The following is a 15,064-nucleotide window of genomic DNA, read 5'->3' on the forward strand; positions in this document are numbered from 1 at the left end:
CCCTGTTTATCTAAACCTCACTGCTTCACCTGACCTCGCTGTTTTCTCATCTATCTGATCGGGGAAATACCCTCTTTTCTTACTCCTGCTATGGACATATTTTTGCATTTTGATGTCTTTAGAAGTGGGATGTAACCTGCAACCCCTGAAGTAGTTATGGAATGCAAGAATCTGTCTCCCCTCCCCACCCCACTCTATCATTAAACTGATGGTGACTGGTGTTAGAAATAGGCGACCTCTTAGAAGAGCGGTTCTCAACCTGTGGGTCGAGACCCCTTTGGGGTCGAACGACCCTTTCACAGGGGTCGCCTAAGACCATCGGAAAACACATATATAATTACATATTGTTTTTGTGATTAATCACTATGCTTTAATTATGTTCAATTTGTAACAATGAAAATATATCCTGCATATTAGGTATTTACATTACGATTCATAACAGTAGCAAAATTACAGTTATGAAGTAGCAACGAAAATAATTTTATGGTTGGGGGTCACCACAACATGAGGAACTGTATTAAAGGGTCGCGGCATTAGGAAGGTTGAGAACCACTGCCTTAGAAGCACATTTGTTTCACTTAACAAGCATTTTACACATGTGGACTGATTTAATCCTAACAGTCCAGAAGGTAGGTATGTACGATCATTATCCCCATTTTACAGGTAGGAAAATTGAGGCACAGAGAAGTAACGTGCCCACGGTCACACATCTAGCAAGCGATATAGCTGAAAATACTTCATCCCCAGCCTACACTGCTCTGATGGCTTTTCTGTCTCTTTCTTCCCTGTCAAACTTCTCTTGAGATTGTGGCAGGTCCAGACGAAGGGGCAGGCTAGGGAGGGACACCCAGAACCTCAGTCCATAGAGGTACTAAAGCAGCGGTTCTCAACCTGTGGGTCGCGACCCCTTTGGCGGTGGAACGACCCTTTCACAGGGGTGGCCTAAGACCATCCTGCATATCAGATATTTACATTACGATTCATAACAGTAGCAACATGACAGTTATGAAGTAGCAACGGAAATAATTTTATGGTTGGGTCACAACATGAGGAATTGTATTTAAAGGGGCAGAAGGTTGAGAACCACTGTAAAGCATCCCTGAAATTTAAGAAGATGGAGAAAATGGCCCTGTGTCAGGGTGAGTGCTGGGTGCCCTTGAAGGAACTATTTGGATAGCCTCTTGGGAGGAGAGCGAGGCCTCTAGGGGCAGCCTGACAACAGTGAGGAGGGTGAGGGGCACGCATCCCTTCTGAGGAGAGGCCCTCAATTGTAGGGGGAAATTGGTTTCTCTCTGCTCACAGTGCGGATTCTCTCCCACACCAAGCGATCCGACTCTCCAGATGCTAGCTGGGTGTCCTCCCATTCAATTCACCGGAGTCAGCATCAGATCCCACAGGTAAGGGCTCAGGCCCGAGAGACTCTTCACTCAGAGGCCAATCACCCGTGCTGGCTGTCACCTGTGCTTCTAATCGAACCTGCCTGCGAGTTTGGCAATTTAAACCTATAAAATCCACAGCTCACAGAACTCAGGGTGAGGAGTTTACTGCCTAGATCACCGGTGTATGAAAAAGGATATTATAGCTCAGGAACAGTCAGAGGAGATGCAGAGAGCAAAGTCTGGGGAGGGACATGGATCTTGCAGGCCCTCTCGGCACAGGTTGGTTCCCCTGGTAACCAGCTCCACCCTGAGGCTATCCAGGAGGCCCGCAGACACCTGCCATCTCATTAGCATACAAAGAGATATTCAGAGTGTTTCAGATTCAGAGGGTTTTAGAAGATCTGTGCCAGGAAACAGAGGGAGAGACCAAATCCATACATGTCCTGTATCACACTCACTGCCTGTGGTTTTGCTTCAAGAGGCACGCAGGTTACAAGAAAGACCAAACCTTTGCTCTTTGCTTGGGTCTCCAGTTCGCCCTAGATAATTCCAGTTCTCCAAGATGATAGCTCCCTTCCTGGGGCAGGTCCTCTATCCCCAATTCTTTTTTTTTTTTTAAATATATCTTTTATTGATTTCAGAGAGGAAGGGAGAGAGAGAGAGAGAGAGAGAGATAGAAACATCAATCATGAGAATCATTGATCGGCTGCCTCCTTCACGCCCCCTTCTGGGGATCGAGCCTGCAAACTGGGGTACTTGCCCTTGACTGGAATCGAACCCAAGACCCTTGAGTCCACAGGCCGACGCTCTATCCACTGAGCCAAACCGGCTAGGGCTGTCCTCAGTTCTTTTAGGCGGTTAGGGGGAAGGTTCAAGGTTCTTCCCGAGCCTCCTGGTCCCGGATTGTGTTCAGGTAAAAAGAAGCTGCTGAATGACACATCTTGGGGCGCTTGTTCTGAACCCCTACAGAACAGACAGCACAGGCTCGACCAAGGCTGGCTTCTTTTGCCCAGCATTATGTTTTTGAGATTCATTCATATTGTTCCCCGTGTCCGTAGTTCACTGCTTTTTATTGCTAAGTAATATTTCATTGCAAAGAAACACTACCATTTGTTTTTTCATTTTCCTGCTAACTGAGCCTTTGAATCTTTTCTAGTTTGGGGCTATTTTAAATAACACTAAAGCCTTACCCGTGACTCTGGAGAGGAGTGGTAATTCTAGAAAGCAGTTTGGTCACTCTCTGACAGCTGTCATCAGAGAGGAAAAATCACAATGTAAAACACTATAGACAATTATACCTCAATAAAGCTGGAAACAATAACATAAAATGCTACAGAAAGATATAAAGAGAGGGCACGATAAAGTAAATTATAATCTAGGAAGTGACTGAAAGGTGATGTGAACTTTAAACTCACAACCACTAACTACAGTGAAACATGAAAAAATATTCAAAATATATAAAACTAGAGGCCCAGTGCATGAAATTCGTGCACGGGCAGGGTCCCTAGCGGCTGCTGGCTGCCAGCTGGGGCCTTCCTCTGTTCTGCGCCGCCCTCTGGTGGTCAGTGCACATCATAGAGAGCAACCAAACTCCTGAGGGGACACTTAGCATATTAGGCTTTTATATATATACCAGAGGCCCAGTGCACAAAAATTTGTGCACTCAGGCGGGGGGGGGGGGGTCCCTCAGCCCGGCCTGTGCCCTCTCGCAGTCTGGGACCCCTCGGGAGATAATGACCTGCTGGCTTAGGCCTGCTCCCAGGTGGCAGAGGGCAGGCCCAATCCCTAGGTGCAGCCCCTGGTCAGGCTCACAGCAGGGCTGATTGGGGAGTTGGCACGCCACCCCCTGTCATGCACACAGCAGGGCGGATCGGGAGGTTGTGATGCCACCCTCAGTCACGCTCAGGGTAGGGCCGATTGGGGGGTTGGGGCACTGCCCCCTGTCACACTCAAGGCAGGGTCAATGGGGAGGTTATGGCTCTACCCTGTCACACACAGAGCAGGGCCCGTGGGGGGGGGTGGTTTTGCAGCACCGCACCCTGTCACACACAGAGCAGGGCCGATCAGGGGGTTGGGGCGCCGCACCCTGTCACACACAGATCCGCAGGGTAATCAGGGGGTTGGGGAGCTCCCCCCTATCAGGCACAGAGCAGGGCTGATCAGGGTGTTGGGGCGCCTTTCCCTCTCCCGAACAGAGCAAGGCAGATAGGGAGGTTGTGGCCTCGCCCCCTGTCACACACAGAGCCGCAGGGTGATCGGGGGGTTTGGGAGCTGCCCCCTGCCATGCTGATCCTGGTGCCGGGAGGCCTCACGGCTCCACTGATCCCGGTGCTGGGAGGCATATTACCCTTTTACTATATAGGATAGAGGCCTGGTGCATGGATGGGGGCCGGCTGGTTTGCCCTGAAGGGTGTCCTGGATCAGGGTGGGGGTCCCCACTGGGGTGCCTGGCCAGCCTGGGTGAGGAGATGATGGCTGTTTGCAGCTGGTCACACACCCTTCAGGGTGGGGATCCCCACTGGGGTGCCTGGCCAGTCTGGGTGAGGGGCTGAGGGCTGTTTTCAGGCTGGCGGGTGACTGAACTCCCAACTGCTCCTTTTATTCTTTTTTTTTTTTTTTTTTTTTTTTTTTTTATTCTGGGCCAGCTTTAGCCCTGAGGCTTGCCTCCAGCTCTTAGGCCTCAGCTGCTGAAAGCAGGTATCTGGTTTGTTTGGGTTCTATAATCGAAACACTGTATCAACTCCAGCTCTGAGATCCCGGCCGGCTGAAAGCAGGTTTCTGGGGTTTTATTTAGCTTCTATATTTGTAACTATGTTTCAAACTGCAAGCTTAGAGGCCGGCAAGGCAGGTGGGGAACGTTGGTTTCCTCCTTCACTGAAGCAAGCAAGACTCATGTTAACTTCAAGCTGCCTGACTGCTGGCCGCCATCTTGGCTGGCAGTTAATTTGCATATCTCACTGATTAGCCAATGGGAAGGGTAGCAGACGTACGCTAATTACCATGTTTCTCTTTTATTAGATAGGATAGATGGCACTAGCTTGTTTGGTTCATTGAATGGAGCATCAGCCTGCGAACTAAAGGGTCCCAGGTTCCATTCTGGTCAAGGGCACAAGCCAGGGTTGTGGGCTCGATCCCTAGTAGAGGGCGAGCAGGAGTCAGCAATCAATCATTGTCATCACTGAAGTTTCTATCTCTCTCTCTCCCACTCCCTTCTCTGAAAGCAATAAAATTATCATTTAAAAAAATAAAAATTAAAAAGGATGAGCACCCAAAGTTGTAAGCATACCATAATAATGCTTTGTGAAAATATTACTTGTATGAATAAAGGTTTGACCCCGTCATGTAGAAATGCAGAAGGGTGGTAGAGTTAGTAATTCCACAGGATTCCTGAGCACCCACTGTGTGCTGGGCACTGCTCCAAGATTGGGGCAGCTGGTGAAAGAGAACAAGCTTCCCACTTGAATAGCAGAGGATAAAGATGACACAGAAGTGATTTCCTGTTTCAGATGTTGGAGATGGTTCACATAATACACTTACTGAAAATAGACATTCAACTTAATGCCCCGTGTTTGGTTTTTTTTTTGGAAAATATCCCTGCCTCCAGGCCTGGGTTGGGGCATCGCTGGACTTTTGGTCTTTCACAGTTGTTACCACACTTAACTGGAACTGAATCCATGTTTGCCTTCCCCCACCCCCTACAGCCCTCCCACACCCATCGCCCCGACACTCCAGGCTAGTCTGGGAACCTCAAAAGTTGCCTTAGCATTTGATTTATGACTGGGTCCCTCTTAAGTCCTGGCACTCAGAGGGGCAGGAGTTGGATGAAACCCTGAGCACCTGCCCCTCTATGGATCTACCAGCTTCACTAATATCACTCCAGCCCTTTCCACCTTGGCTTTGAACAGCCAGACCTTTGTGCCCTGATCTCGAGGTCAGCAACCCGAATTAGACCCGAGCTAGGAGGCTTTACCTGGGCTGACTTTTGGAAAAAGAGGGATGTTCTGCACATAACATTTCCCAAACACTCACTGATTGTGTCACAGCGGGTCCCCAGGGCCCAGCCCACAGCTCATTATAAAGGTCACTGCACCCCTCAGCCACCAGAACCTCAGAATCTAGCCGCATCCTCCTCTTGCCATGGCGCTGCCCTGGGCCCTTGCAGTCTTGAGCCTTCTTCCCCTGCTGGATGCCCAGAGCCCGGCGTGTCCCAATTTCTCGGTGCCCATCACCAATGCCTCCCTGGACCAGGTGGGTGCCTGAGCCCTGAGCGCCGTGGGAGCTGTCTCCCTCTCTGGACTCCGTTCCCCTGCTGGCTTGCGGTCAGCCTCTCCTGGGCCCTGGGGTGAGAACCAGGCCAGCATCCAGTGGCTTCCTCTGCCTCCAAGTTCAGAGCCTCCTGGCAATGACCCTCAGCAGGGCAAGCTGCAGTCGGTGGGGGCCACCGGGGTAGGAGGTTTGGGAGCGGGGGTGAAGGTGGCGGTTAAGTGAAGGCTGATTCCTAGAGTGAGCTCCTGTAGCCCCACTCCTCCCCTGGGCTTCCAGTCTCCTGATTTGCAAAGTGGAAAGATCTGCCTGAGTCTCATCCCAGCTGACTATCAAGGATTAGGCTCTCAGTCTCCATCACCTGCTCCTGGCTTCTCCTCAGCTCTCTGGCAAGTGGTATTATATCGCCTCGGCTTACCGCCTCCCCGAGTACAAGAAGGAAGCTGGCAAAATCCAGGCAGCCTTCTTTTACTTCACCCCCAACCACACGGAGGACACGATACTGAGCAGAGAGTACAGAACCCTGTAAGACCCACACATGGTGCCAGCTCAGCCCCAGCTGCAGCCCAGCTTCTGGCTCCTCCTCCCAGCTGCCCAAACACCTTGAGCAAGCCCCTCCACCCTCCTGGCCTCAGCCTTCTCATCCAGGGAATGGGGGCGGGGCTGACTCTAATTGCCACCTGACTCTCCCCCTCCAAGATTGTGACAGTCCACTTCTCCTTGACTATCTTACCGTTTTCTCCCCTCTTCGGTCTGGCTTTAGCGGGGACCAGTGCCTCTATAACTCCAGCAGCGTGAAGGTCCATCGGGAAAATGGGACCCTGGTCAAATCCGGTGAGCCCTCAGGGAAGGGTTGCTGTGTGGGATGGGAGATGGTGGGTGGGCCAGGCCAAAGGAGGGGACCTGGGGCTTTGGGCACAGAGAGCCCGGGAGATGCCCACTTCTTACATCTCCATGGGCTGCTGCCTGCACACTGAAGCAATCAGTCACAGCTGCCAACCTCTCTGAGCTCTTACTATGTGCCCGGTGCTGTTTGAAGTGCTTTCTGTGAATTAACCCACTTTAATACTCACAAACCAGCCACGGGGACATTGCAGTGCTCAGCTCAGGAAACGGAGAGACAGGTGCCCACTTGTCTCTCTCACTCATCCTGCAATTAGACCTGGACTCAACCCGAGGTTGGTTCCAGTCCTGCCTCTCAACCACTCTTTTTGTTTGTTTTTTATTGATCCTCACCTGAGGATGTTTTCCCATTGATTTTTAGAGAGAGTGAAAGGGAGGGGAGAGACAGAGAGAAAGGAAACATCAATGTGTGACAGACACATTCATTGGTTACCTCCCACATCAGGGCTGGGGATTGAGCCTGCAACTGAGGTACATGCCCTTGGCCGGAACTGAACCCTGGACCCTTGAGTCCGTGGTACGATGCTCTATCCACTTAGCCAAACTGGCTAGGGCTCAACCACTCTTTACCCGCTGGGACCTAAGGGTGGCAGCCTGTTTATTGGGCAGGCAGTGACTTCACCCATGTCCCACCATCACTGCAGAGAAGGCCCATCGCAGGAACACACAAATGCCAATAGAATTGAACCAACACCCCAGGCTCCTCTCTGAACCTCATTGTCCTCATCTGTAAAATGGGGAGAAAGGCCCTGACAGCCACAGTTCACAGAGGCGCCTCTGATTCCACATCCATTCAGCACAGGGCCTGGTGCACAGCAGGAGTGAGGGACACATGGCCCAGGTGAACCCCTGGCCCTCACCGATTGGCTGTGTGGGCCTGGGCACACCCAGGTTTTCTCATCTGTGAGGAGGAACCCACTGTTCCATCTCCATGGTCTCACCCAGAGGCTTTCTCTTCCAGAGAATGGCAGAGAACATTTTGCCCACCTGCTGCAGAGAACATTTTGCCCACCTGCTGCTCCCCAAGGACCCCAAGACCTTCATGCTCGCTGCATTCCCAGAAGACAAGCAGCTCATGGGGCTGGCCTTCTTTGGTAGGCACCCCCAAACTCCCACCAGCCTTCCCCCAACCACCTGCTCCTAGGGCTGGGCCCCTAGACCTCCAGTCCTCCCTGGCCTCTACCCTGCCCTCCCACACTCTCCACCCTCCACCCCCCCAACCCCACACACACACCCTGACATTCTCACCTGTCCCCTTGCTTCCTCCTGCAGCTTACAAGCCAGAGGCGACCCCGGAGCAAATGGAACAGTTCTATGACTACCTCACGTGCATGGGCATGGACAAGTCGGAAGTCATGTACTCCGATGAGAAAAAGGTGAGGGCAAGGAGGACTAGGCGGTGCCCACCTGAGGGCGCTCCTGCTTTGGGCAGCTCCAGAGGCCCAGAGAGGGCCATCTCCCAGCCAGGGCTGCACAGCCAGGCAGGAGAGACTGCTTTTCTGTGCCCATCTCACTGCGGGGACAGCTGAGCTTCCCAGAAGCTCATGGGGACTGGAGCCCCAGTCCAGAGCGCACTCCACCTTCCCCCCAGGAGCCCCTGCCCACCCTCATTACTGTGTTTCTTCTCCTGCTGTCCTGCAGAATGTGTGCCTGCCGCTGGAGAAGCAGCACGACGAGGAAAGGAAGAAGGAAGACGAGAGGTCCGAGACAGGCACAGCTTTGGATTAGGACCTCGGGGACTTTGGGGTGGGGCCTATCCTGAGACACCCCCACCCACCCTGTGTGCCTAAGTTCTTTCCCTCAGTTGCACCAATAAAGTTTCTGCATTTGGAATAGGCAGGTTGTCTATTGCTCACTCACTCATTCATTCACTCATTCATTCATGTTGAAGCCGGCGCCCCTGGCTGCAGAAGCCCCTCCTGTTACCCCCAGCCCACATGCCAGGATGGACGATGGCACGTGGTGTGGGAGCCCAGCACTAGAAGGTTCCGTCTGCAGGAGGCGAGTCTGGGAAGGCTTCCTGCAAGGGGCATCTGAGCCAGTCTAGAAAGATTAGGAGCTTGGTTAACACCTGCTGTTCCTGCTGCAAGCCAAGGGTCTGAGAAGACATGTTTGAGGAACATAAGGCAGAGGACCCACAGTGGGAGTTCAGGTGGATAAGGGGTGGAGAGGACTCAGGCAGAGGGCATGGTGCCAGGCTTGAAGGACCTTATGGCAAACATCACCCTGGCCATCTGGGAGGTGAGCTGAGTGGGGCCTGATGAGGTGAGCACCAGGGCCAGGGCAGAGACAGAGGGAATTTTGGAAATAATGTTGGAAACACAGAAGCCTCCAGCGGGAGGCAGGAGAATAGGAATGTGCCCCCAACAGGCCCACAGGTGGGGAAGGGGGAAATGGCTGTGTCAACCTTCCATCCCACCAAACTGACTTTAGAAACCACAAATCAATTGACATACACCACAAACACCACAAACTGTGGGAATGTTGTGGGGGGTTTTTTTGGCTTTTCTTTTTTTATGATCAATATTCATTCTTCTTCATTTGCGCTAATAACAAAAATGGACTTTTCCAATGCCCCCAATATACAGATATCACAGATGCACACACATTCCAGGAAAGGTGAGGTACCCACTGCTATGGTGAGGGGGGATAGGACACGGCCTGGCAGGTAGCTGGCCACTGGATCAATTCCACAGGGATCCCCAGGCCAGAGTGCGGGTCTCGAGATGAGGTACAGAGAGGGGCCATGGAGGATTGGGCCTTAATGGGCAGTCGGACATCCCTCGAGGGGTCCCAGATTGGAGAGGGTGCAAGCTGAGCTGAGGGACACCCCCCAACCCCCCTGCATGAATTTCATGAACCAGGCCTCTAGTAATAACATAAAATGCTATAGAAAGATATAAATAGAGAGCATGGTTAAGTAAGTTATAATCTAGAAAGTGAATGAAAGGTGATGTGAGCTTTAAAATCACAACCACTCACTACAGTGAAACATGAAAAACTATTCAAAATATATAAAATGGCACTTGCTGGTTTGGTTCAGTGGATGGAGCATCAGCCTGCGGACTAAAGGGTCACAGGTTCAACTCCGATCAAGGGCACAAGCCTGGGTTGCCAGCTCCATCCCCAGTAGGGGGTGTGCAGGAGGCAGCCAATCAATGACTCTCATCATGAATGTCTCTATCTCTCTCTCCACCTCTGAAATAAATAAAAATATCATTTAAAAAAACAAAAAATAAAATGGATGAGCCTCCAAAGTTTTAAGCATACCATAATACTATTTTGTGACAATATTATTTGTATGGATAAAGATTTGACCCCGTCATGTAGAAATGCAGAAGGGTGGTAGAGTTAGTAATTGCACAGGATTTCCTGAGCACCCACTGTGTGCTGGGCACTGCTCCAGGATTGGGGCAGCTGGTGAAAGAGAGCAAGCTTCCCACTTGAATAGCAGAGGATGAAGACAACACAGAAGTGATTTCCTGTTTCAGATGTTGGAGATGGTTCACATAATACACTTACTGAAAACAGGCATTCAACTTAATGCCCCGTGTTGTTTTTTCTTTATGTGTTTTTTGGAAAATAGCCCTGCCTCCAGGCCTGGGTTGGGGCCTCTCTGGACTTTTGGTCTTTCACAGTTGTTACCACACTCAACTGGAACTGAATCCATGTTTGCCTTCCCCCACCCGCTACAGCCCTCCCACACCCATCGCCCCTACACCCCAGGCTAGGCTGGGAAACTCCAAGTTGCCCTCAGCATTTGATTTATGACTGGGTGCCTCTCAAGTCCTGGCACTCAGAGGGGCAGGAGTTGGATGAAACCCTGAGCACCTGCCCCTCTATGGATCTACCAGCTTCACTAATATCACTCCAGCCCTTTCCACCTTGGCTCTGAACAGCCAGACCTTTGAGCCCTGATCTCGAGGTCAGGGACCCGAATTAGACCTGAGCTTGGAGGCTTTACCTGGGGCTGTACTTTGGGAAAGAAGGGAAGGTTCTGCACATGGCATTTCCCTAACGCTCTCAGGATTGTGTCATAGCGAGTCCCCAGGGCCCAGCCCACAGCTCATTATAAAGGTCACCGCACCCCTCAGCCACCAGTACCTCGGACACTAGCGGCATCCTCCTCTTGCCATGGCGCTGCCCTGGGCCCTTGCAGTCTTGAGCCTTCTTCCCCTGCTGGACGCCCAGAGCCCGGCATGTCCCAATTTCTCGGTGCCCATCACCAATGCCTCCCTGGACCAGGTGGGTGCCTGGGCCCTGAGTGCCGTGGGAGCTGTCTCCCTCTCGGGACTTCCCTTCTGCTACTGGCTTGTGGTCAGCCTCTCCTGGGCGCTGGGGTGAGAACCAGGCCAGCCTCCAGGGGCTTCCTCTGCCTCCAAGCTCAGAGCCTCCTGGCAATGTCCCTCAGCAGGGCAAGCTGACTTGGTGGGGGCCACCGGAGAGGCGGGGGTTGGGAGCAGGGGGTGGGGGGGGGGTGGAGGGGGGTGAAGGCTGATTCCTAGACTGAGCTCCTGCAGCCCCACTCCTCCCCCGGGTCTCTGTCTCCTGATTTGCAAAGTGGAAAGATCTGCCCCAGTCTCCGCCCAGCTGACTATCAAGGATTAAGCTCTCAGTCTCCATCACCTGCTCCTGGCTTCTCCTCAGATCTCTGGCAAGTGGTTTTATATCGGCTCGGCTTTCCGCTTCCCCGAGTACAAGAAGGAAGCTGGCAAAATCCAGGCAGCCTTCTTTTACTTCACCCCCAACCACACGGAGGACACGATACTGAGCAGAGAGTACACAACCATGTAAGACCTGCACAAGGTGCCAGCTAAGCCCCAGCTGCAGCCCAGCTTCTGGCTCCTCCTCCCAGCTGCCCAAACACCTTGAGCAAGTCCCGCCCCCCTCCTGGCCTCAGCCTTCTCATCCAGGGAATGGGGGCGGGGCTGACTCTAATTGCCACCTGACTCTCCCCCTCCAAGATTGTGACAGTCCACTTCTCCTTGACTATCTTACCGTTTTCTCCCCTCTTCTGTCTGGCTTTAGCGGGGACCAGTGCCTCTATAACACCAGCAGCGTGAAGGTCCATCGGGAAAATGGGACCCTGTCCAAATCCGGTGAGCCCTCAGGGAAGGGTTGCTGTGTGGGATGGGAGGTGGTGGGTGGGCCAGGCCAAAGGAGGGGACCTGGGGCTTTGGGCACAGAGAGCCCGGGAGATGCCCACTTCTTACATCTCCATGGGCTGCGGCCTGCACACTGAAGCAATCAGTCACAGCTGCCAACCTCTCTGAGCTCTTACTATGTGCCCGGTGCTGTTTGAAGTGCTTTCTGTGAATTAACCCACTTTAATACTCACAAACCAGCCGAGGACATTGCAGTGCTCAGCTCAGGAACCTAGAGACAGGTGCCCACTTGTCTCTCTCACTCATCCTGCCATTAGACCTGGACTCAACCCGAGGTTGGTTCCAGTCCTGCCTCTCAACCACTCTTTTTGTTTGTTTTTTATTGATCCTCACCTGAGGATGTTTTCCCATTGATTTTTAGAGAGAGTGAAAGGGAGGGGGAGAGACAGAGAGAAAGGAAACATCAATGTGTGACAGACACATTCATTGGTTACCTCCCACACCAGGGCTGGGGATTGAGCCTGCAACTGAGGTACATGCCCTTGGCCGGGATGGAACCCTGGACTCTTCAGTCCGTGGGCCGATGCTCTATCCACTTAGCCAAACCGGCTAGGGCTCAACCACACTTTGTCCTCTGGGACCTAAGGGTGGCAGCCCACCCATGTCCCACCATCACTGCAGAGAAGGCCCATCGCAGGAACACACAAATGCCAATAGAATTGAACCAACACCCCAGGCTCCTCTCTGAACCTCATTGTCCTCATCTGTAAAATGGGGAGAAAGGCCCTGACAGCCACAGTTCACAGAGGCGCCTCTGATTCCACATCCATTCAGCACAGGGCCTGGTGCACAGCAGGAGTGAGGGACACATGGCCCAGGTGAACCCCTGGCCCTCACCGATTGGCTATGTGGGCCTGGGCACACCCAGGTTTCCTCACCTGTGAGGAGGGACCCACTGTGCCGTCTCCATGGTCTCACCCAGAGGCTTTCTCTTCCAGAGAATGGCAGAGAACATTTTGTCCAGCTGCTGCTCCCCAAGGACCCCAAGACCTTCATGTTCGCTGCATTCCCAGAAGACAAGCAGAACATGGGACTGTCCTTCTATGGTAGGCACCCCCAAACTCCCACCAGGCTTTTCCCAGGACCACCTGCTCCTATGGCTGGGCCCCTAGACCTCCAGTCCTCCCTGGCCTCTATCCTGGCTCCCCCCATGGACCCCCCCCCCCCCCACACACACACACTGACATTCTCACCTGTCCCCTTGCTCCCTCCTGCAGCTGACAAGCCAGAGGCGACCCCGGAGCAAATGGAACAGTTCTATGTCTACCTCACGTGCATGGGCTTGGACAAGTCGGAAGTCATGTACACGGATGAAAAAAAGGTGAGGGCAAGGAGAACTAGGCGGTGCCCACCTGAGGGCGCTCCTGCTTTGGGCAGCTCCAGAGGCCCAGAGAGGGCCATCTCCCAGCCAGGGCTGCACAGCCAGGCAGGAGAGCCTACTTTTCTGTGCCCATCTCACTGCGGGGACAGCTGAGTTTCCCAGAAGCCAATGGGGACTGGAGCCCCAGTCCAAAGCACACTCCACCTTCCCCCCAGGAGCCCCTGCCCACCCTCATTACTGTGTTTCTTCTCCTGCTGTCCTGCAGAATATGTGCCTGCCGCTGGAGAAGCAGCACGATGAGGAAAGGAAGAAGGAAGACGAGAGGTCTGAGACAGGCACAGCATTGGATTAGGACCTCGGGGTCTTTGGGGGCCTATCCTGAGACACCCCCACCCACCCTGTGTGCCTCAGTTCTTTCCCTCAGTTGCACCAATAAAGTTTCTGCATTTGGAATAGGCAGGTTGTCATTTGCTCACTCACTCATTCATTCACTCATTCATTCATGTTGAAGCCGGCGCCCCTGGCTGCAGAAACCCCTGCTGTAACCCCCAGCACACATACCAGGATGGATGATGGCATGTGGTGTGAGAGCCCAGCACGAGAAGGTTCCTTCTGCAGGAGGGGGAGTCTGGGAAGGCTTCCTGGAAAGGGCATCTGAGCCAGTCTAGAAAGATTAGGAGCTTGTTTAATACCTGCTGTTCCTGCTGCAAGCCAAGGGTCTGAGAGTGTAGGGAGCGGCTATAGGGTTAAGCCTCAGACTGACCTGTTGGCAAAGCCACAAACAAGTCCCAGCTAAGAGGGTACAGCCCTCTTAGCATAATTAGGCTTGACCCTATGACTCTCCCTAGATCAGTGGTTCTCAACCTTCTGGCCCTTTAAATACAGTTCCTCATGTTGTGAACCCCAACCATAAAATTACTTTCGTTGCAACTTCCTAACGGTAATGTTGCTACTGTTATGAATCGTAATGTAAATATCTGATATGCAGGATGGTCTTAGGCGACCCCTGTGAAAGGGTCGTTCGACCCCCAAGGGGTCGAGACCCACAGGTTGAGAACCACTGCCCTAGATCTTATCTAGGTAGCTAATGGGCTGCAGGAGATGTAGCAAGTGCTGCCAAAACAAGTGAAACTCACAAGAACATTGTAACTATGGTGACCACTACCTTGTTTACCTCTGGCTATAAAATAAAGGCTCAGCTTGCTGTCTGGGTCTCTCTCTGTGGCCTTAGCCAGGCACAGAAGATCCACCTAGGTCCAGCTTATTCTCTTTGTCTGTCTTTTCTACATCCTTTGCCACTCTCCCCTCCCCCCGAGGCTCACCAAACCCGTGGCTGAGCTGGCCTGGCACATTTGGCGCCCAGCCCGGGGCCTGAGTTCAGGGGAACTGCAGTTGTCGGGTGAAAGGACGCTCCAGTGAAGCACGTGCAGAAAGCAAAAAGGAAGGTAAGGAGTGAAGTTTAGTAATAACCAGGTGTAAAACATGGGAAATTCAGGATCGCAGGAAAAGAATTTATAAGGCTATACTCCAAGCACAGGGCTGTTCTGTGAGGTATCAACAGCTTTTCGATTTGTTGGATTTTGTAAGTAAAACCTGCCCATGGTTTCCTGGGGAAGGAAAGGTAAATGTAGAGACATGGGAGAAGGTAGGAAAACAACTTAGAGATCGTTATATAGTTGAAGGTCCAGGGAAAATTCCTCTGTCTGCTTTCAGTATTGTTGCAAGGTCTGTCTCTCACCTGGAGACTACTTATTATGGAAGTATTATATTCGCGGTTGTGCTGACATTGGACCAACCTACGTTCAGGGAATAGTATTAGCTGCCACATTAAAGGAGATGTTACTCACTGGTCAGCAGAAAAAGAAAGGGGGCTGCTTTACCTGTGGCAAACTAGGGCATTTTGCTAAAGACTGTAATGCTAGAAATGGAAGTCAACAGGCCACAGGGAGTGGAAACAAGCATCCTGGACTATTCCCAAGATGCAGGGGAGGAAAGCATTGGGCAAATGAATGGCGCTCCAAGACTGATGTTGA

General features: G+C 52.3%; 1 protein-coding gene and 1 pseudogene across 1 annotated transcript; both read left to right on the forward strand.

The window, feature by feature from the left end:
- The first annotated feature begins 5,455 nt into the window (after positions 1–5,455).
- On the forward strand, positions 5,456–8,384 carry LOC118667096 (annotated as a pseudogene).
- Positions 8,385–10,632: 2,248 nt separating this feature from the next.
- On the forward strand, positions 10,633–13,488 carry LOC118667093 (alpha-1-acid glycoprotein-like). Its single transcript, XM_036329789.1, has 6 exons — positions 10,633–10,790; positions 11,193–11,335; positions 11,574–11,644; positions 12,649–12,756; positions 12,928–13,031; positions 13,297–13,488. The coding sequence occupies exons 1-6, from the start codon at positions 10,680–10,682 to the stop codon at positions 13,381–13,383; spliced, it is 624 nt and encodes a 207-aa protein (XP_036185682.1). The 5' UTR covers positions 10,633–10,679; the 3' UTR covers positions 13,384–13,488.
- The last annotated feature ends 1,576 nt before the right edge of the window (positions 13,489–15,064 follow it).

Source organism: Myotis myotis, unplaced genomic scaffold, assembly GCF_014108235.1.
Source record: "Myotis myotis isolate mMyoMyo1 unplaced genomic scaffold, mMyoMyo1.p scaffold_m19_p_12, whole genome shotgun sequence".
In the NCBI taxonomy this organism is placed as follows: Eukaryota; Metazoa; Chordata; class Mammalia; order Chiroptera; family Vespertilionidae; genus Myotis; species Myotis myotis.